Raw genomic sequence first — 26,170 nt, 5'->3', positions numbered from 1 at the left:
TCATCCAAAATTGGATTCAGCTCATAGCAAATACAGCAAAACTTTAACTGAGAAGTACCAGTCAGTTTAGAAGCATTTACCTATTTACTTTCCATTTTTCTCAAGAAGTCTTGATTTCTTACAAATTAGCCCATTCCAAAATGGCCAGATTCAACTTAAAATTTGTTTTTATCATTGAGTTTCCAGTTGTTCTCTTTCCAGAACCTTATTTCTCTATTCAAATTTCAATTTAAAATTTTTTAAAGACAAATTTTCACTTCTTTACATTCACTTTAGTGCAATTTAGATACAGCTGAGAGTATGAAATACCACTAGCTTCTCCAGCCATTTTAAAAATCTTGCTCACCGTCAGCCCACTAAAGTGAGATTTAATGCCTTTCATGTTTATTGATCCCACGGACTAAAACAGTACCTGGCACGTTGCAGGTACTTAATTCACATTCCACAAACTATTTTAATCAATAAACCCCTTAAAATTAGTATCTTAAAATTTCACAGGTGACTGCAATTATCTAACAAATAATAGATTGAAGACTTGGGAAACATACTGAGTTGTACGCAGAAAAAACTGCTATTTCAGGAAATACAAAAGGGAATTTCACATGAGAGAACATAAAATATTTTCTTTTTCTGGTAGGCCAATTTTTTCTATTTTCATCTTTTATTTGCAATCTGACTTACCTGCTCTTTCCCAAAATACTTAAGCAATATTTTATGTTCCTTAGATTTCACTCAAGAATACACAGTGATTACTGCAGTTATTAGGACCTATAGAACTAATGATTTCCCAATCCTGCTTTTTATTAATCCAAATTCACTGAATTAAAGTATTAAATGTTATGGAGGGATGCATTAAGATTTTTTTGCTACCATATTTCATCAATTATAAAACACACTCTTTCATATAACATTTTTGAATCTGGGATGTATCTTATAATTGATGGCATCTTAGCATTGTGTTGTGACTTAATTGGCAACATTTTTTTCTTCTAAGTGGTACATAAAATATTGGTATGTCTCACAGGCCATGCTGTCTGAGGATAATATTGGAAGCTATAGTTCCATTTTTCCAATTTCAAAATAACAATTTCCCTGTCCTCCCAGCCACTCTCCCAATATATATAACTGAAATGTTTAATTAGAAAAACTATCCAAACACAGTTCAATTTTATATAAAATATTTAATTTTTAAAACACAGGCTATTCATGTCACATAAATATCTTCAATTTTAGGTTAGCTGCTTATGATCAGCAGAATTATCAAGTGTGACTATTAAGAATAACTTAGATACTGTCACTTATAGGAAAGTCTAAAGCTCTAAGACTCACCATATTAAAATTTCAGATATTTGAATACTGTAGCTATTTTGCTAAATTTCAAAATATTTCTTCACCTCCTGTAATGCAGTTTAAGTTGTTAGTAATTAATATTCAAAGGAAAGCAAAATAATTTTTTCTTCCATTCATTTCTTTCTCCCCAACAACAAAAAAATCTCATCAGAAAATAAATGGTCAACTGGTAACAACTCATTTTATAGTAGCAAAATGGTAAATTATTCTCTTTAAAATATTCTTACTGTCACCAAACTATAATGCTTCCCACATACTGTTGTGAAATGAAGGTTAACAAGTCAGAGGGCACAGGGTTAACTGGCTTTAGAACTGGAGCAATTTCCTTTCTATAACAGTTGTTCTAATTTAAGACTCCAATGAAAAAAAAGTTACCAGAACAGTCATAACAAAATGGTTAATTGGCAAAACTCTAATTTCCAGAGTCTATTTTTCCATTTAGTGATAATGGAAACACTGGTTATTTACCTTTGGTTCCTTTCTAGAATTATTATAATTGTGTGTGTGAACACGTGCACACAAGGTGAGTCTTGACACCATTACAGTTTAAATACAGGTTATTCCATTCTTTGTTGCTTTTAATAACTAAAAAAAAAGTTAAAATGAACTAAAGTTGTTCTAAGTCTGGCTGAAGTTGTAATAAACTTTATAGAAGGTGAGAGGAAGGAAGACAAGAGGTTCTCTCTCACTGGTTTTCTTTTCACTTCAATAAATTCAATCAAGGTAATCTTTCTAGTTAATAAACTGAACTGTGTTGACTTTTTCTTAAAATAGCAATTGTATAAATTAAAATATGGTGTTTGTCACCCCTCCCCCATTAACTTTCATAGATTTATGCAAATTCTGTTATTAACCCTTGCTTCTATACTACTGCCCTCCAATTTCCATGGCAAATGGAAACAGAGACAATACGGTAGCCTGAAAGAAAATGGTACCCTAAAATTCGCACTTAACTATTACTTTCAACCACTTAAATGACAAAACGTTTTAGAACTTCTCAGAAGTAACAAAGGTACTGACTGCAGTTCTACTCCCTTTCTTTGCTCTCACTCTCCTATCAAGAGAAGGTGGCAGTGAGAGGTAACACAGCCCAAAACAGGCAGAATAGGACAAAGTGTGATAGGCAGAGGGAATGGACCTAACAGGAACTAAACAGGCAGCCCCTGAAAACTTGACAACTTCCTGCTTCTTCAATGCATTGATTCCCTTTAAAAGACAAAGGGGGGTAAAGGTTAACTACTTTTTCAGACCTTAAGCTTACCTGTTAAGGCACTTACTTACCCTCCCCACCCTACCCATATTTTTTCATATAAAACCCACTATTTCATTTGAATGCATTTTGCTAGGCTATGGTAATCTGCAAAACAAAACAAAAGTAACGTTGACCATTTTTTTTTATAAAACTGTTGCATCAAGAGAAAGGTTGTGTTTTATTTTCTGAAATGAGCACAAAGTACACCTTTCACAATAACACTGAAAGCAGGTGCAAAGACTGACAGTGACCTTTGACTAAAGGTAGCTTTGTAAAAAGAAAAATACCAAATAAATCAGTGCCCTTTCTGATTGTTGTAAAACTGGAGGGGGAGGGAGACAGGGAGGGGATGTTTGTTACATAAAAGTTGGTCCAAACTTACAAAAAAAGCACAAATGTGCATAGTTCAGAAGATCTGCAAGAGGGCCATAAAAGGCTTATGTCCCTAACATTAGCATCCACTTAAAACTGCGAGAATACAAAATAAAACTGTTAACTAGAATTTGTGAAGATGTACAATCAATAGAACTAGTTTTAGAACAGCATGAATTTAAGCAAAGGTTTTTTTTGTCTTTTTTTTAAACTATTGTATGCAAGACCCTTCTCCACATAAAAATAAAGCTGTTGTTGAATTAATATTATTCAAGTCTCTTGGATTGCTGCCTTAAATTGCAGCTAGAAAAGTCTTTCCAGATAAAAATGATGTGCCTGAGGAAAAACAGATACTCAGTATGGTAACCCTCTCCCTCGACCTCTGCCAGCTGATGTGCTAATGTGTCCCCTGTATCCCTGTGGATATCCAGGTCCTTGGGCAGGAGAAGTCCAGGTCTGTCCATGCACAAGGCCGGGGACACCCGGATTTTCCTGTAAATTACCACCATAGTTATAGTTGTGCATCTTTGCTGGCAAAGGATGAGTACTCTCTGGCCCTGTGGAAGGGTCACTGCTATTTGCCAGGACTGCAATAGGACCATGGCTATATTCAAATCTATGGTCCTTGTCTCCACTAAACAACATGGGACCAGCATTGAGGTAAATGTCTCCATACCCAGCTACTGAACTGGGAAATGACTCAGAAAAGGCAGAAGGCTGAGGTGGACCACCAGAATGAGATGAAGCAGTACTGTAGTTATCCAAAGGCTGAATATCTGAGTTTCCAATGAAGTTACGTCGTTCCAATGGTGGAGCAGAACTGCTTCCTAAACCATCATTGCTAACATAAGGAGCAGAAGAGAAAGAAGAGGATCCAAAGTTGTCCTTGTAGTCTGAAGTGGGCACATAAGTGTCTCCTGCTTGATAATCAATACCACCTTCTCTTTTGGGATCATCCTGGGGCTGATGCTGAGCAAGCAGCTGTAACAGGGCTGCTTTCACTCCAGCATGAGGGTCAGTTAATGAAGAACTAGTGGTGGGTACATGCTGGTTTTCTGTCCGATAATCCAGGTCTTCCTCAGTGACTGGTGGTGGTTCAGGAGGTTCAGGAGGTCGTTGATCAGGAGGCAGAATTCGAGGCCGGTCCGGTTCTGGTGTTAGCTCCACCATCCTCATATCTTGGTGCTGGATGAGGTCATCTTGCCCTAAGTGAAACAAAGCAAAAAAGAGAGTCGAAAGTTACCATGGAAAACTAAATATCCAAATAGTCAATGTTTCCTATGGGCAGTCCTGAAGATGATACTACAAATTCCAACTCTGGCAAAATGTTAAATGAAAAAGAAAAAGGTTTACAAGTACTAATGTTGCCTGCTAACATTTAAATGTATCTATGGTAACTGAAATTTTTTATTTTATTTGGCTTTTCAAAGTTACTTCACACATACCTATTTATTTGTACATAATACCTACTTATTTGTGGAGGAAAAAAGCTACTGTGTACAAAAAGTTTATGCCTTGGCCAAACATCCTTTTGTATCTGGAGTAAAAGATTATTTCTTAACACTGGCTTACCTTAGAAAAACCTATAGCACTCATAATGAGTTATATCTCACATGGATAATTTGTTAAAGAACTCATTCCAGGGAGTAAACAGACTAGAAAACCAACCTATAACCAATAACCTGAGAATTTTCACGACCTCTCCTAGCAATGTCACTGAACAATACAAATTGTACATAATCGAAACAGCAAGAAGATAGAATGAATACAGCTGTGTCAGCAGTCTGGCATTTGCACACTCACCCGATACCGGAGTGCTAGGTTCTGGAGGCGGCCTGAGTTGTAATGATGCTTCATGTCCTGATCCATTTTCCCTCTCCTCTAGTAGCACATCTTTCTGCTTTGACTGCTGAGCCTTTATTAACTGAGTCAACAGAACTGCAAATGCACTCTGCACAGCCGCTTGGGCAGCATCAGTCTCCACTTTAGGCTGGATGGTCTGAGAAGAAGGCTGAATTCCTCCCAAAGGTTTCGAAGACTCCTGTTGTGGTGTTGATGGATCTGTCTGTTTTTCACCTGTTGCCAAAATTCCAGCAGGAAGGTTTATTTTATTTAGCTGCTGTTGAGTCTCAGAGTTTACCTTAATGTTCAACACTTGGACAAAATCAGCCATATTAACACTTGTTTTAGATTGTAGTAGGTTTAGTAGAATTGCCAATTCACTGTGGTTTAACTGCTGTCCAGGGCCTGTTTTTACTAAAGACAAAATTTGTATTAATTATAGCTGCCATAATTCACAGGTCCTCCCACCCACCAATGGCTCTGTATTACCATATTAAAATGTACATTTGAGGGAGATGTTTAAAAAATTACTGTGAAAAGGGAACCTCAGTCTAGTTAAATATCATGTACACTGAAGATGTACCTGCATATAAAACAAAAAGAACTGCCATCAATTTTGAATACATTACCTTTAGGAGTAAATATTATACTTCAAAAGGAAAATCAAGACCATCACTAAAAATCCATTCTACAGATTTAACCATAAAATAGCACCTTGTGAATGGGAAATTGATTATGATGGCTAACATAGAGTGTCCAGTTACTTTCCAAGCACTTTACATCCTTTATTCCTCACAACAATCTTATAAAGTAAGCTCTATTATTAACCTCAATTTGCTGAGAAGAAACTGTTACCCAGAGAGACTACAATAAATAAGTTGCCCAAGATTACAAATTCTATAAGTGGCAGAGGTGAGATTTAAACTCAGGTATTCTGGTTCCAAATCTAAGCTCTTAACTACTATACTGTACCTGTTTCTCTAACGTAAAGTTTATTATCCAAGAGCCTAACCTTTGTACTAAATTGAAAAACTAGGATGTTTTGCAGACTACTGTCTGCAAAATGATAATGATAAAATGTCTGGATTTTAATTCAAATTACTTTTTTTTTAAGTTAAGCCACTCTGGGTAAGTTAGGAATGCGTACAGAAACATGATTACATGCATATATGACAGTAAAACAGATGAAGTTGTTTTTCCTTTTCCAACTTTCAGTTTAGACTTGGGATGATTTACACAGGTTCTTGTGCAAGCTTATCTGAATCATATATAACAGTAAGACTCAAATGTATATAACACTGATAAGCAATTCCCAAAACCACAGATGACAGGCTAATAGAAGAGAAACTCTAAGAGGATAAAAAACTGATGATTAATGCTATCTTTTTATATTTTCTTTATATATTGAGATACTTTTGCAAGTTCTTCTTATGACCTGCAAGCATTAATAAGAAACCATGCTTGTTTGCTACAACCCAAGAGCCATTTTTCCTCATTTTCCTTTTCATTTCCCTATTAGCAGAAACAGCTTCCATGTGAACTCAGAGAAGTACTCTTTAAATAAGGTGTCTCCTCTGCAGAAGGGGCATTTTCTTTTTTCAAGGTACTTACTGATGATGGAGGAGAAAACAGAACAGAGAGGCTTCTTTCCTATTTCAAAAAACCATAATTCTCACTTCTTAATAGTGATAGTATTTTTTTAAAAAGCAAAATAAAAAATAGAACTCCCTACTATCAATGTGGTTTTAAAATAAGTTAGAACAAAGCAACAACAAAATAAGCCCACAAAGGGCAATTCATTTTTTAACAGTTAAAAATACAGTGGAAAACTACCCTTTATTCTACTAGGTTTGCTAGTATATTAAGGACATCAGTCCCATGAAGAGGAGCAGAAATAAAGACCTGACAGTCTTGTTAAACATGACAACTGTTGCCTGGGACAACTGAACACTATCCAAACTTTCTGTTACAGCCATCTCAAATCCTTTTTTAGCAGCACAGTAAATGGTATATAAAACATAGAAATACAAATTAAGAAAACCTGCCATTGCTTCACTTTGGCTTTCTTTTTCTTTTTATTTTTTTTTTGAGACAGAGTCTCACTCTGCCACCCTGGCTAGAGTGCAGTGGTGTCATCATAGATAGCTCACTGCAACCTCAAACTCCTGGGCTCAAGCAATCCTCCTGCCTCAGCCTCCCAAGTAGCTAGAGTAGGTGGGACTACAGGTGCACGCCACCATACTCAGCTAATTTTTTCTATTTTTAGTAGAGACGGGGTCTCACTCTTGCTCAGGCTGGTCTTGAACTCCTGAGGTCAAGCAATTCTCCTGCCTTGGTCTACCAGAGTGCTAGGATTACAGGCATGAGCCAATACACCTGACCAAATTTTATATATTTTTAACATGAATGGAAATAATATTGAACTTAATATAGATAGCCCTAATTATGTAGAACAGATATGTTCCACAAATCTGTGTGTGTACCAAATATTTTCATGTATAAGGAGAATTCACTATTTCAAGAAAGAATACTTTTGAACAACAAATACAATTACTTTTGGTTTTTAAAGTATGAGTATTCTAAATATGCAGTCTAATCAAGATCAAATATAAGCTTGTAGACTACATGGGCAAGCATTACGCCAATCTTTCTCAAGATTTCTCAGCTAATCTATTCTGTATTTATATTCAACCACCAAAAGTTCAATCTGATCCACATATCTGTTTTAATCAACTAAGTGATCAACATTTACTCAGTTCTTAATAAGTGCTAATCTATTTCTTCATGTATAATAAACCACCACCTATGTGCACATGTATGCACATATACACATTTACTTTATATCACTATCTTCATAAATGAAACTTAAACAAAAGCTGAATGTTTCTGGATTCCAGAGGCAAAAAAAGAGGGAGTGGATTTCATTTTTTAAAAGGTTAATTAAATGAGATGATTTTAACAAGACTTTTGACAACACTGAAGAGGCTGACTTCTTATCAAGAAGCTTATTCTTATGACAGATTGAGTGAGAAGAAATTTAAGTTTCCCCAAAGTAGCTAGATATAAAACATCCTTCTTTATCATATTTTAAGTCATTTTGGCACAAATATCAGATTCTAATCTTTGAGATTCTCTAATATAACAGGAGAAATATATAACATTAAGAGTGACCTGAGGACATTATAAATGGTATAGAAGAACTTCCATTATAATTTTTGGCTATCTTCCATATCTTTCTTCCTATTCCTTAAGCATCTGTAGACTCTGAACACTAAGCCTCACTGAGAGTAGTGTTAGTAAAAGACCTACTGACTCCTGCACTAGGAGCCAGTGCAGGAAATGGAAAAACCTAACCAATAACCAATCATAGGTAATTTGATGCTTCTTTGTAAGTTACCTTACCTTGAGATTACTTAAAATTGTGGTGCCAATAGCAATGAAGCTCCTGTATTGGCACAAACAGATATGAAATGCCCAGTTCAGTGAACAAAACTTTTATCAGTTAGCCAAAAGATGCTTTAACACACTAGAGCAATATGCCACAAAAGCATTAACTACAAAACAATGTGAAGAAAACCAACCCATGGAAGCATTACTGACCAGGTGCTACATTTGAGTTGCCCTGAGATTTCAGTTGTGAAGACGGCAGCACGCCCTGGGGTGTACTGGTTCTGCTGTCATCCAAGCCAAGAGACAAGTCCTTTCTGGGGGCTTTAATTGTGGAACCATCATCGGTCATGCCCATTTGCTTCTGTCTTCTTCGCTTTTTACTCCATAACTCGTGACAATCTTGCCATAAAGGAAGGCTGAAAAAAAAAAAGTATTAAATTGTGAATGGCATTTCTTAACAAAAAAAAATGCTAAAGTTACTATGTAGCACCAAACCCAAACCCTCACTCCAAATTGTTCTTGAAGATTTCATACATAGGCTTTGTAAACTCCTCCAATACAAATCATCCTCGATGCCCCATCTCCTTCAGGACATCACCTTTATAGACTATTTTTCTTTTGCTTCTGGATAATCAATAATCATTTATCAAAATTATGAATGACGAATATAAGTTTATAAAAGTAGGCTAGTATTTTCCTTGGTGTAACCTTTTAAAGCCAATCCTTATCACAGTACATCATACATTAAATAAGACATGAAAAAGAAGGCAGAAAAATATGCCATTTACAGAAACTAGATACAGGACAAAATAGTAAAGCCTAGAACATAACATTTGTGAAAAACTTTACAGTAAAGGGTTTTTATGTTTTAGTAACCTCTTCTTTGCTTCTATGGTCTGAATGCTCTAGAATTAAACTACATGCTACAGATGAGTTTGTAATCCAGGCATAGAGAGGCTCACGATTCATCAACAAAGAGTTGTGACTAACTAGCAACTATCAAAATTACCCACAATTCTGAAACAATTCTATCTTTATGTATGTAATTTCATAAAACTGACAACACTAGAGAATAACTTTTGCTTAAAAAGAAAGATATAAATATTTGATTTATAAATATTTTCTTCTTACTCTAATAAACAACCCAATGGAAAGTTACTATTATATTTATTTAAAGATAAGAAACTTGAGGCTTGGAAAGGTTAATAAACTTGCCCAGAATATCTACAAATTCCCTTAAGCAACCCCACCTGGTGATATATACCTGCAGTCCTAAATCTGGGTATGTTTACCTCTAAGGGTACATGAAGACTCTCCAAGGGGATACACCTGGAATTGTTTTAAAGGAATTTCCGTATCCATATGTCCTCTTTCCTAAGATTGAGCTTTGAGAATGGCCTGCACGTTCAAGCAAGTTCTTCTTTCACACCTCCTCTTTCACAATTACTCTTATCTCATGTTATAAAATAAAGGCATATGCAACAACATGGTTCAATCTTAGCAATATAATATTAGTAAAAGAAAAAGGTCATTCCCAAAAGATTACAAACAGCATGACACCCTTTTATAAAATTAAAAACAACTAAAATTTTAAAATGTAACTTTTTATGAGTACATATAGATGGCAACAAAAAGTATATACAAAAGAAAACGGATGATGGTTACCTCAGGTGGAGGAAGGCAAGGGGGTAGGTCGGTGGGGGGACAGGTTATGATATGATTAAAGTAGGTTATTTTCAAGGTTCTAGCTTTTGTTTGGTAGGTTCATGGCTGCTTATTAACATTATTTAAAATAACTAAAGTAACTAAAATAAATAAAAGAGAGCCATGCATGAACCAATGATGAGTGACACAAGGATTATGATTAAACCAAGTCAAGTCTATGCACCTGAGGTCCAAAAACAAAACAAAGGCATACCTCTCAGCCATCTTACTATGGTGCATTGCCTCAGCGTGTAAAAACCTCCTGGAGTAACAAACAAAGGGACAATTTGAAATATTGATATTGGGAAGCTTTAAGGCATCATAAACCCACCAAAGACTTTCCTTTCTGTGTGTCTGTTCATTACATGATGTGGGCCTTAGCCTCTGCTGGGATATTCTGAATCTAGATATACTGTAATACTGCAGGAGTAGGGTATCTGGAGTGACTCCACCTCTTCCATCCTGACCATCAGGGAATGCACTGCTCTTGTGGGAGAGCCCCATGAGAGCAAAGCAAAGAAATCCACTAAAAAGGGTTTTTGTTCCCTCCCACAATTTAAAGGTAGAGATTCTTTGCAGACAATCTCAACACTCATCTCTAGGAAAGATAAACATTACCCAACAAATAGCTAAAACAGTACAGGTTAATGATGCTGATTCTTTTAGGTGTACCCCGATAACCAAAATTTATGTGCTTTCTTGAAGGTTCAAATGCTGGCTCAGTCACTTAATTTGCTGTCACATCAGGCAAGTAATTTGACCTCTGTGCCTCAGTTTCCTTATCTTTAAAAATGGGATTAACAATACTATCTACCTAATGGGGTAGAGGTAATATATGCTAACATTTGTAAGCTCTTCAACAGTGCCTCTCACATAGTAGGCACTATATTCATGTTTGATATAATTAATCATTCAATAAGGTCGTTTAAAACTATTTTCATCAAATCATATCATAAAATATTTACTCCAACAGTTGATCACATTTCATCTTATAAATTGTTTAATGCTTTTTACTTGCTGTTAATAAAAAATAAAATTATAGGTTAGCTGCCAATCTAATTCACTTTTTAGTTATATGTACTTTTTTTCATTAAATAAATTAGAAAAGGTTGACAGGACATATCATACAATTATAAATGGAGTTATTTCTGATTTTTTAAATATTCCACTCATTTGATTATTCCTAAACAATTCATCAGAAGATCAATTTGATACATATACCTATTTTCTAAAGGAATACCATGCCTTTCTTCATAGTCCTGACCTCATAAGTAATTTATAATTTTAACTACTCATATTACAAAATAAGAGATGTAATATTATATTGTTTATAACATTTAAATATTGAATCAATATCATGATAATCTCAGCCTAAATGCTTTAGTAATGTATCTGACAGAATACATTCCAAAATTACTGATTTGCAGAAGGTTCCTCAAATGTGTATTAACATGTCTTATTTTTAATGGAAAAATGTAGTCAGGTGTGTTCTGATAAACCTAAGTATCACTTAGGGGATTTGTTTGACAATAAGGAGAGTTCATAATTAAGTTATATGGCAGACATTTTCCATAAACTGAATGGGATAAACCTACAGTTCCAAGGTTTGAGCAAAAATACATATTTAAAAAATGTAGTACGAAACAGTTTAAATAATGAACTGGCAAAGTAGCATTGAAACTACATCTTGAAACAAATACATGTATATAAATGGGAATTCAATTTTAAAACATTTCATGTGACTGTAAAGCCCTTTTTCTTCTTGGTTTAATTGTCATTGAAAATATTAGTAGTACATATTTCAATTTTTAAAAAAAGAAAAAATTAGTAAATTTTGTTGGAAGTGAAACCTAATGAAAGAGAGCTGAGTTCTTTTTCCTCCAGGTAGTTTGCACATCTATTGATTAATATTACTTATTCTAGAATGAGACATGTTTCTACATTAATTATAATTTAATTTTTAATTTTTAATAAGTACTCTTATAAGTAAGCATCTGTGAATGGAAGTTTTGTTACAGTTACATCACTGAGATCTTTGAACTACTTCCACATTATGTGCCAAAGGTCTTTCACCAAAAATGATAATGACCTTTCGGATGTCAACTTACTTTTTCCTTCAGTGTTTTTTTTGACGGTAAAGAATTGGGGTTGTGCGCAGTTGCTCATGCCCATAATCCTAGCACTCTGGGAGGCTGAGGTGGGAGGAGCGGGTCCCACCAGGATCTTGAGTCCCTGACCTTATCTAAGTATTAAAAATTGAATTAAACAAGTGTTGTGAAAAGAAAAAGTAATATGTATTAGAGGTCATTTAATAAGAATTGGTAAGTCCACTGAAAAAGTAAATAATTAATGACTGGATAAGAAATCCCTCGGCAAATCATTTGGTTTCCAATTTTTTTTTTCTTTTTTGAGGGGGAGGGAACAGCGTCTCACTCTGTGGCATTGGCTACAGTGCAGTGGCATCATCATAGCTCACTGCAACCTCAAATTCCTGGGCTCAAGAGATCCTCCTGCCTTGGCCTCTCTAGTAGCTGAGACTACAGGCACGCACCACTGCGACGGGCTAATTTTTCTATTTTTAGTAGAGACAGGGTTTCTCTTGCTCAGGCTGGTCTCAACCTCCTGAGCTCAAGCGCTCCTCCCACCTCAGCCTCCCACAGTGCTAGGATTATGGGCATGAGCAACTGCATGCAACCCCAATTCTTTACCGTCAAAAAAAACACTGAAGGAAAAAGAGTAAGTTGACATCCGAAAGGTCATTATCATTTTTGGTGAAAGACCTTTGGCACATAATGTGGAAGTAGTTCAAAGATCTCAGTGATGTAACTGTAACAAAACTTCCATTCACAAATGCTTACTTATAAGTACTTATAAAAATTAAAAAGTAAATTATAATTAATGTAGAAACATGTCTCATTCTAGAATAAGTAATATTAATCAATAGATTTTGGTGCAAACTACCTGGAGGAAAAAAAACTCAGCTCTCTTTCATTAGGTTTCACTTCCAACAAAATTTACTAATTTTTTCTTTTTTTAAAAATTGAAATATGTACTACTAATATTTTCAATGACAATTTAACCAAGAAGAAAAAGGGCTTTACAGTCACATGAAATGTTTTAAAATTGAATTCCCATTTATATACATGTATTTGTTTTAAAGAAGTGCAATTGGGTAATCAATAAAACACTTTCAATCATAAACATGTTACATTAGAATAAAAACTTGCAGGAGTAATATAAGTTCAATATGAAAAAGAAATACTGTACAAATTGCTGAACATTTTCTATGTGGTTGGCAGATATCAAAATGCCGTGATATTAGCATTCCACTAGATACAGTTATGAGTGATGTAATTGCCCTACTTAAAAATGTCAACATTTATAATTCCCTGAAAATGATATCTTTTTCCAACTATTTAAATCCTTTATTTAAAAAAGTTTAGGAATTGACTGAAAATATGCTTGTTACTTACTGATTACCAATTCTTTCATGTGGACCAACTAAACCAAGTGATCAAAGTTAGCATTACCAATGATGGGACAAAAATAACATTATATTCCTCTTGATGTGATAGAACAGGAAGCACACATCACTTTCTAGGTAGTATTCTTGCCCCTCAAAATGTTAATCTAATTGTGATCACAGGAAAACAATCAAATCAATACTGTGAAATGTTTTACCCAATAGCTAGCTTGGCATCTTCAAAATGTCAGTATCAGAAAAAAGCCCCCCCCCAAGGAGTGACTAAAGACAGAAGAGATAATACAATTCAATACAATGTGTGAGTTTTGAATGAATTCTCTACATAAAAAAAAATTATAGACTTTTTAAATAGGAAATTAGTGGGTCAACTGTGGAAATTTGAATATGGACTGCCCACTAGGTATTTCAATGTTAAATTTTTTATGCTTTATAATGGTACTACTGTAGGCATGTAGAATAAAGTCCTAGTTCTTACAGATGTGTAATGAAATACTTATAAGTGAAGTGTCACCTCCACAATATAATATTCAACTAATTCAGGAAAAGAAAAGTATACTGTAATAAAGCAAATATGTTCAAATATTAGTAATTATTAAATCTAGGCAAAAGACATATAAATACTGTTTGTATTACTTTTACTAGTTTTCTGCAGAGTTGAAATTTTTTAATCAGAAGTTTAAAAAAGTTCTTTGAAGGGGTACTAGAGCCAAAGTTTCAAGACTACTGACATACACTGACAAGCAAAAAAACCATGAAACAATTACTGCAACAGTGAATGATTCAGGTCTCTCAGCCTTATCAGGATGGCAGATCCTTTTTGCCTTTTAAGTCATCCCAAAAAAGCCAACCATGTACAGTTCAATAAAAACTTAATGAAGCTGAATATGACAGCCTCATAGAAATATAATAAGTCCATTCTAACTGATAAGTGGGAGAGCCAGGATTTGAACTCCAAAGCCCATGTTTGTTTATTTAAAATATGCTAATTTTATTACATGGAAATATTTATTATAGGGACAAGTTTGCTTTTAATGATGTTCCTAATCATTTTAAAATTTCCTTATATAATACCTACAAGGTTTCTAGATCTTACCAAGCAAGAGAAGCAAATGGACTGTTTTCTACCCTCCCTTCTCCCCAAATCAATCCTAGAGAAATCATAAGAGCCACGAGAGTAAAGGTTCAAGAACCCAGCTATTCTAACTCCCAAACTCTGCGTACTTTCCCCCATCAGACAATAATGTATTCCATACAGGTTTCTGATATTAATAGTCTCTCATTTGATAAGGAATTTCTATTGTGTAGTATGCCATGGAGTATTTTTAGAACTTCTCTTTCTTACTGGACTAAACTGAATTTGAGAGTTGGCTGCACCCTTTACTAGCTTTGCATTCTTGGGCAAGTTTCTTAACCTCTCTGAACCTGCTTCTTCCTCTGTAAAGTGGTGATAATAATACCTGCCTTATAAGATTATAAAGATTAATGTAATATATGAAAAAATGCTTAGGACAGCACTCAAAATTGGGCTATAGCAGTACTAGTAGTTAAGTAGTATAAGCATTTGGTAAAAGTAGTATGAAAATAATAATAGCAGCAGCAGTAACATTTTCTTAGAGTTGAAATATATTATTAAATCTTGATATAAATTAATCCTAAGATCAGCTACAAGAAGGCTGCTTTTGCTAGTCCAATAATTAGCTAAACATTAAGCACCTGCAAATTATGTGTATCATTGTTGTTTTACCTATTTCTTTAGATTTATTCTATTTCTTTTGACTTAACTAGACATGGAATATCTTCTACTCATTATACACAGATGTTATCCAAACTGTCCAGATTCTGTACATGGGGAATCTAATTTAATAAAAAGTCACTTACTCTGGTGGAGGCATTTTTGAGGGTTCCACATCTCGTAGGAACTCACACTGAAGAGCCTGTTCAGCAGTGCAGCGCTTACTGGGATCCAAGGCGAGCATGTAATCAAATAAGTCTAGCGCAGGTGCAGGAATACTAGCATGAGAGGATTACAAAAGTCATGTATGTTCTTTAGACACAAGGTTAGTGTTCTTTAGGAAATTATTTTAAAGGAAAAGTAAATTATTTTTAATTAACTTTAAAAACTAAAACTTAGAAAACTAAAGAGTAAAAGTAAATAAAATTATTTTAATGGCTAATATTATATAATGTGTACAATACTTTATTCCAATAAATCCCAAATTTTCCTCTGAAGAAATATTTCATTATTTTTACATAATTTTGTAACTATTTGGCAAACAACAGTATATTTTATTACTCTATGGGCAATCTGCTGTTATAACATAAATTAAGAACTGAACAAAATAGTTTCCTAAGGCAAAATAAAAACTCAAGCTCAAATAACTTGAAAGCTGTTCCAATAAAATTTAAAACAATACCATCAAAGGTCTTTCATGTAAGCACCAAACAAACATACAATTCCAAATCACTGATTCCACCATAATAATGATAAAATGGTAATTAATTTGCATGTAGTGAAGGGAAACTCAAAATTAAATGACCTAGAATTGTGATAGGTCTAACTCAGGCCAATAGAGGACAGAATGGCATTTAGAATTCACAAGAAGTAACTTTAAAAAAAAAAGCATTCAATGCAATATGGATGTTTAAGCATCCACTTCTTACAAAACAAATTCTTCTCTTAACTTTCGACGATATTGCTTCTTTGGTTTCATGGTGTTGAAATATGGTAGTTTGATTACATCAGGCCACACCGCAGGACATGGACTCCCACATATACGGCTAAACAACACAAAAAAGAAATACGTCACTATAAATTACATAGAAAGAATAATACACACAACTGTTATACAAAATATCAACTCATTTTTAAACATACAAAAGTGCTGAAGCCTTGCTACAATCTAAAGGAAGTTTCATTAAATATTTTAGTCATCCTAATTTAATTATTTGAGAAATCAATTTATTTTTTTCAGTGGATGCTTCTAACAATCCACGCATTCCAATTCCTGAAGAGGATCTTCATGTTTGCAAAATGAAATCTTAAAATATGGTGACACTCAAAAATATATGGCCCACGCTTTAAAACCAACATAAAAAAAACTATGCCAATAAATTAAGGAACTAGAGTTTAGTGTGTGCCTCTCTGTTGTTTTTTTGTTTTTTGTTTTTTTTTGGTACCTGTCACTACTACTTCCATGAGTATAAGGTGGTCTCCAATAATAGCAGAAACAGATTTCCTATACCACCTCAGGAAGGTAACTGTAGTGTAAAGACTACTGCTGAACTTGATCAAGAGGAGGACCCTAAATGCCACACTCTTGAAAACATTAAAGTTCTTCAATTTAAGTAGTGCCACTGATCTTGAGAGTTCAGAAATTTTAACTGCTTTACTCTGTTTAAACTTTGAAAACTCTTATTATTTTGGTATTAATTAGTAAATCTTTGTTATGGTAACTTCTAGAAAGCTATAAACAGATAGGCACCTCTAGCTGATAAACATTTAAAAGTTTAAACATTTAAGACTGATTTAGTAATATGTATTATAGATGAAAAATTAGTTAAATATGCTTGAGTATACCAAATCTCAAGGAAAAATGTATACTGTCTATAAAATTATCAGCTGGTCTCCTGATGTAAAAAGAAAACATTGATGCATCACTAAAAGTAAAAATATTCCATACATACATATACATAAATCTATGTATAAATGCATATAAGCAAGTGATGGCAAAAGTTGCCATTCTTCAGCTGAGTTTTAGAATGCTACCTCAGAAACACTTATATAAGACAATCTTGTGTTTTTTAAGCCATATGTCACTGAAATGTTTTTTGTTTCAACAGTTTGGCATTTTTGTAAATCCAAAGTTTTTAAGATATTCGGATCTTATTCTTTGTATACTTCCAGTCTCTTCTGCCTTAAAACCTGATTTTTCATAACCCCCTCAAACCTACTCCCTTAGGAAAGAAGACCAAATTCCCTGTAGCAAGGGCTCTCTATGATCTGGTCCCAAATTAGTTTCATCTCCCAGTGCAACTCTCCCCACAGATCACTCCTTCATGTCTATATTGATATGCCTTCTCTCTCAATTCTACCTAGCTGAATTCTTTTCACTTCTCAAGATTCAGATCAAAAGTAATCTAATCAACAAGGTCTCTATTCCCAAATGCTACTCAGAATTGGTCACCCATTACATACTACTGGTTTGACACTTGTTTCATCTTGCTTTTTGTATTTTAGTTGTTTACATGTCTTGTTTCTTTTACTAAATTACAGTTCAAAAATTATAGTTCAAAAACTATGTTTTCTTTATTTTCACCTCCTGATTTTAGCCCATATGATTCTTGTCTTTGTATAATACTTCTCCAAGCAACCACATAAACATAAATGATAAATCCCACACAGACTGATGTACATTATAATGGAAGTATAAAGCATACTATAATACAGGAAATGAAGGATACTTTCAATCTGCAGAAATACAAGAAAACTTACTCAAATTAACCGGGGGGGGGGGGTGCGAAGAATTTTGGTTATAATCCCAAAGATAAGTAAACCATAGACAGGTGGGAAAGGGAATAAGAGAAATATGTTGCTAGCAGGGAGAACACAAGCAAAGGCATGGAAGTAGCAAAGTATAGACATTTAGGAGGAAGACTAAGTAAATCAGTGTAGATGGAATTTAGGGCTCAGGGAGGTTTAGCTGGAAGTGTAGACTGAAGCCACACAATACAGTTTCAAAGGGCACTTTCCTTAATTATAAAGAAGAGACTTTAGAAACAAACTTTAGATTTTGAATCTTGTCTGTGTGATATTGGTCAAATTGCATTGCTCAGGAATCTGCTCTTCTTTTGTAATATGGAGATTAATTTCCCTTCAGAGCTGTAAAATTAAATGAGCTCGCATCTGACCCATTAATAGTCTTATTATAAATATTAGTTTCATAACCCTTAGCTAAAGTGTTTCAATTATTTTATTGTATGTAATGCTGGAAGAATCTGAGTACTGAAGTTATCTAACTGAAAGCAGCCTACAGGATGGAATAGTCATACTGAGGCAGGGAAAGTTATTAGAAACGAGGAGGCAGACAGGACAGCAATTGATAACAACTTCATATTACCAAAAATCTGTGCCTGGTGACCAGCTGGGCTACCTCAATACTTTACTAAAGATGTGTTGAAATGCATCATATGCTAATGCGTATGCTACATCTCCAAATAACTGAGGTCTATTTTGGGAATTTATTGTAGTCAATCTACTCTGGTGTCAATGCCATAAATGAGACTTTAAATTTTTTGAAAGGCTGAGAGTACAAATCCCTCTATCTACCCTCCCATCCAATTACTCTTCTCAGAATTTTGTTACACATGAATTGTAATCAATACTGTAACACTCTAAAAGTAAGATAATACTGCTGGGATTCAACTGCTGCTCTGAATTTATATATTTAGAAATGACTGCAATCTTTATAATGCTTAATGTTTCTATGCTAAGAATATTAAATTCTTCTATTTCTGTCAATTTTATATATTTTTTTAATAAGATCTTGTTTATTTCCTCTATGGGTTTTACTTTTTGCTTTTTTGAATATTGTTAGGCCATTATATTTTCTATGCAGTTAATTAGGAAAGCTTTGTTATAGGAAAGATTTGAAATTTGACATATAAAATCATATTTCCTGTTAAGGAAACATTCATTTATTCCTTTTTACTATGTGTTTTAATTTTGTGGCTTTTAAATTTTAAAGAGGTGCTTTAGTTTTATCAGTTTAATTTTTAGGAACTCTGTAATAGTCATCATCTGCATTTTCTCTCCTGGGCTGGAAACATTGTGAATTATAGTAAGAGATTTCCTAGTACGTACTCACCCGTATATTCAAAGGAGGAATAAATACTATCCTGTGCCTAATCAAAGTATTGTTATTTTAGTGTAATGCTGTATTTTCTACTTGTTAACCTAGATGTTGTACATTAGTATTCATATGTGAGATTGGCATATGGCAGCTCTCAAAAGTGGGGTCTAAATACCCCTGAGAGTCCCCTAGACCCTTCAAGAGTCTAGCAGGTCAAAGTTATTACTAAGACATTATTTTTCCTTTTTTTAATGTGTTGATTTGCACTAATGGTACAAAACAAGTGGTGGGTAAAACTATCAGCACCTTAGCATGATTCAACTCAGTGGCACCAAACTATATTGGCAGTGAGTACTCTTCACTGTCATACAAATTCAGGGGGGCAAAAGCCCGTTTCATTTAAGAATGTACATGTTGCAGCAGTAAAAATTATTAATGTTATTAAATCTTGACACTTGAGTATGTATCCTTTTAATATTCTCTGTGATGAAATGGGAAATACTCACAAAGCACTTTTGCTGCACAATAAGATACAATAGTTATCTTGAGATGTGCCTGTGCAATGACTGGGGCTGCAAGCTGAAGTAGCTGCTTTTTTCATGGACTACTATCTTTACCTATAAGAACAACCAATAAACTATACACATGGTCATTCGGACTTGGGTATCTGCCAGACAGTTTCTCAAATAGAAACAAGGTCAGCTTGTTACTTCAAGGAAAACAACTAATAGTATTTATAGTCAATTATAAAATTTGAACTTTCTAGAGAAAAATCAGAATATTAGAAAACTTATATCCACCATGAGCTTGATGGCTTCATAATACTTAAAGGCTTTTCTTGATGAGATTAGTAGTGATAACAATTACATAATGAAATGTTCCATTCGAAAGATCTGTTCCATTTAGTGAACCAATATTTTCTAAATGACTAATGCATTATGTCACAGAATCATCATGGATGAAAGATCCATTCAAAGTGCAAGACAGAATAATGGATTTCAACGTAGTACAGTACAAAATTCCTTCATATGGCTTCAGATTGCACATTACAACTAGCCTGTAAAAAACTATCACTTATCTAATTTTTGTGCAGTTTCAAAGAATATGTGCAATTATCTAAAAAGACTATTGAAAACAGCACATCACAGGTATGAGGATCCAAGTGTCACTTCTATAAAACCAAACATTAAAAGATTTGTAAAAATGTAAAAGAATGTCATTCACTTCAACAATTTTATTTTGGAAAATACAGACTTTTAAAAATTAAAAATGTTAACATATGTTTTAAAATGAATTAATAAATATCTTTACTTTCTAATATGGTAAATATTAATAGATACAACCAACATAAACAAAAGCTCTTGGTATCTTCAATAATTTGAGTGTAAATAATTTTGAGACCAAAAAGATCGAGAAACACAGGTCGACAGAATTTTTTATGTTACTGGTTTATGAAGGTATGTGTGTATTTTTTGAAATATGGTAAGTTTCCGTCTTTCTCTATATTCTGGAACAACTGAAATCTATTCCTCTAAAGTTTTAAAAATTTTACCTGCATTTTTTGAAGGGTGGTGGGGAGGCTGGACAGTGAAAAGTAGGATCTTTAAATTCTAATCTATTTTCAATTTCTTCCATAATTATAAGACTTTTATTTCATAAGCAAAGTACACTGTGATATAAAGGCTCTTTAGCTGGATGCTAGAATGCCTAGAGTTATAACTGTGACCCTTGCATAATATAAGTCTATGGCCACACATAGGCCATTTTTGCCTTCATTCATCCAATTTTGTCCCCGCCTGTGTTTTCCATTCTCTTCTTCCATCACTTAACCCATGCTACTTTCATCACAAAACTTTTATAATTTGCCCAAAATACTTTTTGGAACAAAGCAAATTATAAATAAAATAACCTGGTCACTGTAGTGTAAAGCTCTTTAAGACAGATTCTGATTAGTAGTCCCACTCCTGATCAGTTTTACACATATTCATACAATACTGATCCTATATCTTATCATCCCTGAGCCTTTAGACTGGGGAGACAACCTAGCATTATTGTAAATAAGGTGAGGGAAAGAAGTATGTACTAGAAAACTTACTTACATTTATTTAATTCTTACAACCACATGCACGTTATTAGTCCTGTTTTACTTGTGAAGAAACAAGAGCATTATGGAACTTACCCTGAGTCATAACAGCAGGAAGTAGCTGAGATGGCATTAGAATCCAGGTCTATGAGATTCCAGAGCCCACCAACACCCCTTTCAATACACTGTTGCCTCATTACACAGAGAGACTTATTTGTTTTGCCAGAAACTTCCTCTTATTTTCCACATGTTTAAAAAAAAATAATTCTATAGAATCAAAATTGAAGCACTTTTTATAATATATTACAAAATCATAAGTACCTTAACAAAACAAAAACATGCTGAAGTATATAAACCAGAAAATAAAATTTTCCCTCCCTAGCTTTCTCACAAGTCCATGTTCCTGATTAACAATTCAAGTCTTCTGATGTATTTGTTTTACCTAAATGGAATCAAAGTAAATATAGCCTTCTGCAAAACTGCACTTTTCATGCTGCTTTTCAATGTCAGTATCTCCATATCAACTATTTCCTATTTAATAACTGTACAGTATACTATTAAATGGATGAACTGAGCTTCTCTTCCCCCATATTTAAAATATTCATAAAATAAACCACGTACACTCATGTCTCAGGGTCTTCATTACTCTATTTCTTCACTTCATTCAGATCTCTGCTCAAATGTCACTATGGGAGATACCTTCTCTGATTCTACACACAATGCTATCTCCCATCATTTTCTATCCTCTTACACTACTACCATCTGATATATCTCATTAATTTGCTTGTTTTGTCTCTCTCCCCAAACTAGAAAGTAGAAAACAGGCTTTCTGCATAATCCCTTTCCCTTGCTACCTGTTTTGCATCCTCAGTGCCTAATAACTGGCATACAACCAGTAATCAATATTGTTCAACAGTTATTCTATCTGATCTGAAATGTCTTCTGATTATATCCCCAGGTATACAGTAACTTGTTTTATTTCTAAATATCCCATATAATTTCACTGATTCATCTATGTATTCTGTGCCAAAATGGTTTTATATAAATTGGTCTTAACACATGATATGCCAAATTTTCCTTTAAAAGACTTTTCCTGGTTATTTTCATGATTATGCTTCTAGATAAATATAAAATTGTCAAATTTCAAAAAGTGGCTTTTAAAATTCTTGTAAGTAGTAAGTAATATAGGATGAATTGTCATCTTAAAAAAAAAACTAAGCCTTCCTGGCCAAAAACAAGATATGCTCCTCCAACAGTTTTTCAAATCATCTTACAATTTTAAGTAGAACATCATAGTTTTCAATATCCCTGGGGAAGATATAGTGGTGGTTTTATTAAAGGTATCTTCTTCCCCTACTGTGTTTTCTAACTGGTTATTGGAATTTTTTTAAGCTATTGCTTTTAGTATATATGAATATATATTAGTATTTTTGCTAATTACCAATTAGTATTTTTATGCATATTTTTCTCCTGCCATTTTACCAAACTTTGAGGTGTTTCAAGCAATTTCCTTGCATGTTTCATGTATGCATGTATGCAATGTTATCATATATGCAAATTATGACAAAACTGCCTTCACCTTTCCACTATATGTCTCTCTCTCTCATTGGTTCAATTTCCTAACACTACCAGTTAATGGATTAGTATTTCTAACACTCTTAATAATACTAGAAGAAAACTTTCATTTTTATCTTTGTTTCTTCTAATATTTTACCACTAACATTATTGTGTTAAATGATATATATTTTTATCCTATTAAAGAAATATACCTCTACATTTAGAGATCATATTTCTATTTCTAGCAAATGCCTATCCAATACCTATTAAGATAACATATTATTTTACTTCTTTTATATTAAAATGATGAATTATAATAAATGATTTCCTAAAACTGAAATGCCCTGTATTCTTGGCATGAACCCTATTTTACTCTGCAAGTTAATTTTTTAATAAAAAGCTAGACACTATTTGCTAATACTTCCCTTAGAATTTCTGGATTAGTATCTTGTAAAATTTTTCTTTTTGTCTTTGTCAAGTACTGGTATTTGTGTCATATTGACTTTGTAAAGGTTCCAGGAAGTTTTATTTCCTATATAGTAATAGAGTAATAGCTAAAAGTTTAGATTCTAAGGTAACAACACAGTCTAGATTTAAATTTTATTTTACCACTTGCTAGTTGTTATGACCCTGGACAGATTCTTCACCTAACGTTTAGTTTTCTTCACTATAAAAAGATGACACAGGGTTTTTATGAAGCTTAACTGAGATAATTCAAGTGAAACCCTTAGCATAAAGCTTGCATTGTGTTAACTATCATTAATAAAAGCCCTAGTATATTCAATATAATCAGGACCAATGGTTGGTTAAATTTAAAAAATGGGTTAGAAGGAATCGTTAAAAAAAATACACAGATACATAATTTACACATTTTATTTTAACTGAAGATTTAAAAATATACATTTATTCTCCAATCTTCTGACATATACCACAAAGTTCTCTTTCAACAGAATTCACTGAATGGAATTCTCCCTTAGCTTTTCTTGCACAAACCACACCCATAAAACATCATTAAGGATTTTTAGTTTTGATTTCTGTAAATATATCTAGAAATTAAAAACACTTTCAAAGCAATCTGAATGCTAAATCCTTCTAGATTTGTATGACTTTTCTAACTTATACAATCACTTGCCCACCCCTAAGTTTTTACAAAGCACTGCCATCAGTTTATATTTAATTAAACCACATAATTACAATAATAAAAAGTCAGCATAAAAATCAGAAACTAATAAACACCTCTTGGGTCAGCATACTCTTCACTGGTGGGATAAATATGTAGTCTTACCAGAAAGCAGTAGCCACAAGCACTTAGCTTGTCATATTACCAAGCTAGTATTTATTTACAGAGGGAATGGTGAGCTTCAATCTATTAATTATAAGGCTATTCAAGGGAAGACTAGATAAGAAAGTTTCCACTGCATTATTCTTACATACCAGAATAGTTTAGAGAACATTACAACTCTTGGTTTCTGAAAGATTTACAAGAATTTACCTACGAAAATGTTGGGGCCTGGTTCTTTTAAAGAATGCTCTAAAACCATTATGTCTTCCATTTCGGTTTTTTAATGTGTTTTAGGGGCAATTTTGGTCAATCAAGTAGTCTCATAATTATTTTGATTTTCTTTACACCTGAGGTCAATTTCTACCTTATAATCTTCATTTAATTTCTTTGTACCCTCTTTTCATATTAGGTTAAACTGACAGATTAATTTATAATGCACGTGTACAGTAAACCCAAGACCAAGTCACAGATTTATTCGTAAATTCTACATTCTTCTGTATTGTAACTCATTGATTGCTTTTATTCCCTAGGTTTATTTTGCTGGGTTTTTTTCTAGCTTGTCAGTTGAATGCTTAATTCATTTACTTTCCTTTTCTTACTTAGTAGTATATTTAAAGTTGTGATTTTCTCCTAAGCACAGGTTTGGCTCATGAATTTGTTTCTTTTGTTTTTTGTTTTTTTGAGACAAGGTCTCACTCTGTCATCTGAGCTAGAGTACAGTGGCATTACTATAGGTCACTGCAACCTCAAACTCCTAGGCTTAAGCAATCATCCTGTTTCAGCTTCCAGAGTAGGCTGGGGCTATAGGCACGCACCACCATGCCCGCTAATTTTTCTATTTTTTGTAGAGACAGGGTCTTGCTCTTGCTCAAGCTGGTCTTGAACTCCTGGCCTGAAGCAATCCTCCCACTTCCACTTCCCAAAGTGCTGAGATTACAGGTGTGAGCCACTGTGCCTGGCCTACCTCACAGATTTTTTATACTTAAATTTATCACTCTTTTTTAATCTACATGTTCTAAAGTTTCACTCCTCTTTAATCCAAGAATTATTTTTAGCATATTTAAAATTTTTAGATAGTTGACTTAATTGTTTCTATTTTCGTGTTAATTTTTAGTTTTTTTCTGTTTTATTTAAAGAATATAGCCTGTAGTATTTCAATGTTTTGAAGTGTCCTCTCTTTCTTTTTCTACTAATACATAATTTGTGTAAATGTTCAATTAGCTTCAGAAGGTATATTTCTTATCAATTCCTCTTGACCATTTTTACTTGTTTATAACATGACAAAAAATTTAAGATAAATGTTTCCTATGTTTCTGGTGAACTTCCTCCCCTCCATTCTCTGCTCTCTTTGTAATTTCATTAAAAGTTCTATGTTTGGATCCCTTCAGCCAAGTCTAGACATAACTGGTTCTACGTTTCCATTTTAAGGAGAGGCAACTGGCTGCTTTGGAGTTGAAGCAGTGCTAGTGTGTGACTTGGATATTTCTGATTATAGCTGACTTACCTTCAAAGGAGAACCAGGCTCTAACTGGGGCACTCAGCTTTCCCTGCTGTACCCTGTAGCAAAAAACTTTACCCAACCACCAAAAAGGGCAATAATAAAGCTTTCTGAAGGGTTTTTTTTTTTTTTTTGGAATTTTGGGCACACTCAAACTATAAATATCTCCCCCCAAAGAGGAATGCTTATCAATCCTCAGGATCTCCTTTTAGTTTGATTAAAGTTGTCTCTTTCTGGGTGAAACTTTTCACAATTTGAGATGAAATTGGGGTCTTTCTCTGGTTACTATGTTGTTTTATGTTCATTTTATTCAGCTGGCAGAGTAAAATTCTGTAAATCTGTGCCTCCTACCAATTATCTTTCCTAAAAGACTTCATCTTTATTTTGATATTTTCATGGAAATCTCGTAAGTTGCAAATTTATATTATATATATAAAACCAAAGCCCTTTTCTTAAAGACAAATTTTATTTTAAAATATAAGATGAAGAGAAAGGTGACTAAGATGT

General features: G+C 33.7%; 1 protein-coding gene across 2 annotated transcripts in view; it reads right to left on the bottom strand.

The window, feature by feature from the left end:
* Window positions 1-1,161: 1,161 nt before the first annotated feature.
* Window positions 1,162-26,170, bottom strand: part of CDK13 (cyclin dependent kinase 13) — a 105,255-nt gene continuing 80,246 nt past the window's right edge. The window contains exons 10-14 of one of the 2 annotated variants that reach the window (XM_045565230.1): window positions 16,056-16,172; window positions 15,273-15,404; window positions 8,417-8,622; window positions 4,778-5,230; window positions 1,162-4,179 (exon numbers count right to left, since the gene is read on the bottom strand). In XM_045565230.1, coding sequence (XP_045421186.1) covers window positions 3,329-4,179; window positions 4,778-5,230; window positions 8,417-8,622; window positions 15,273-15,404; window positions 16,056-16,172 — 1,759 coding nt within the window. In that variant the 3' untranslated portion in view covers window positions 1,162-3,328. The remainder of the gene's footprint in view (window positions 4,180-4,777; window positions 5,231-8,416; window positions 8,623-15,272; window positions 15,405-16,055; window positions 16,173-26,170) is intronic. The other variant, XM_045565231.1, reaches the window with a different exon arrangement.

The sequence above is a fragment of the Lemur catta genome, chromosome 11, assembly GCF_020740605.2.
Source record: "Lemur catta isolate mLemCat1 chromosome 11, mLemCat1.pri, whole genome shotgun sequence".
NCBI classification, from domain to species: domain Eukaryota; kingdom Metazoa; phylum Chordata; class Mammalia; order Primates; family Lemuridae; genus Lemur; species Lemur catta.
Note: the sequence above shows the minus strand (reverse complement) of the source record. Positions and strands in the feature narration are given on the sequence as shown.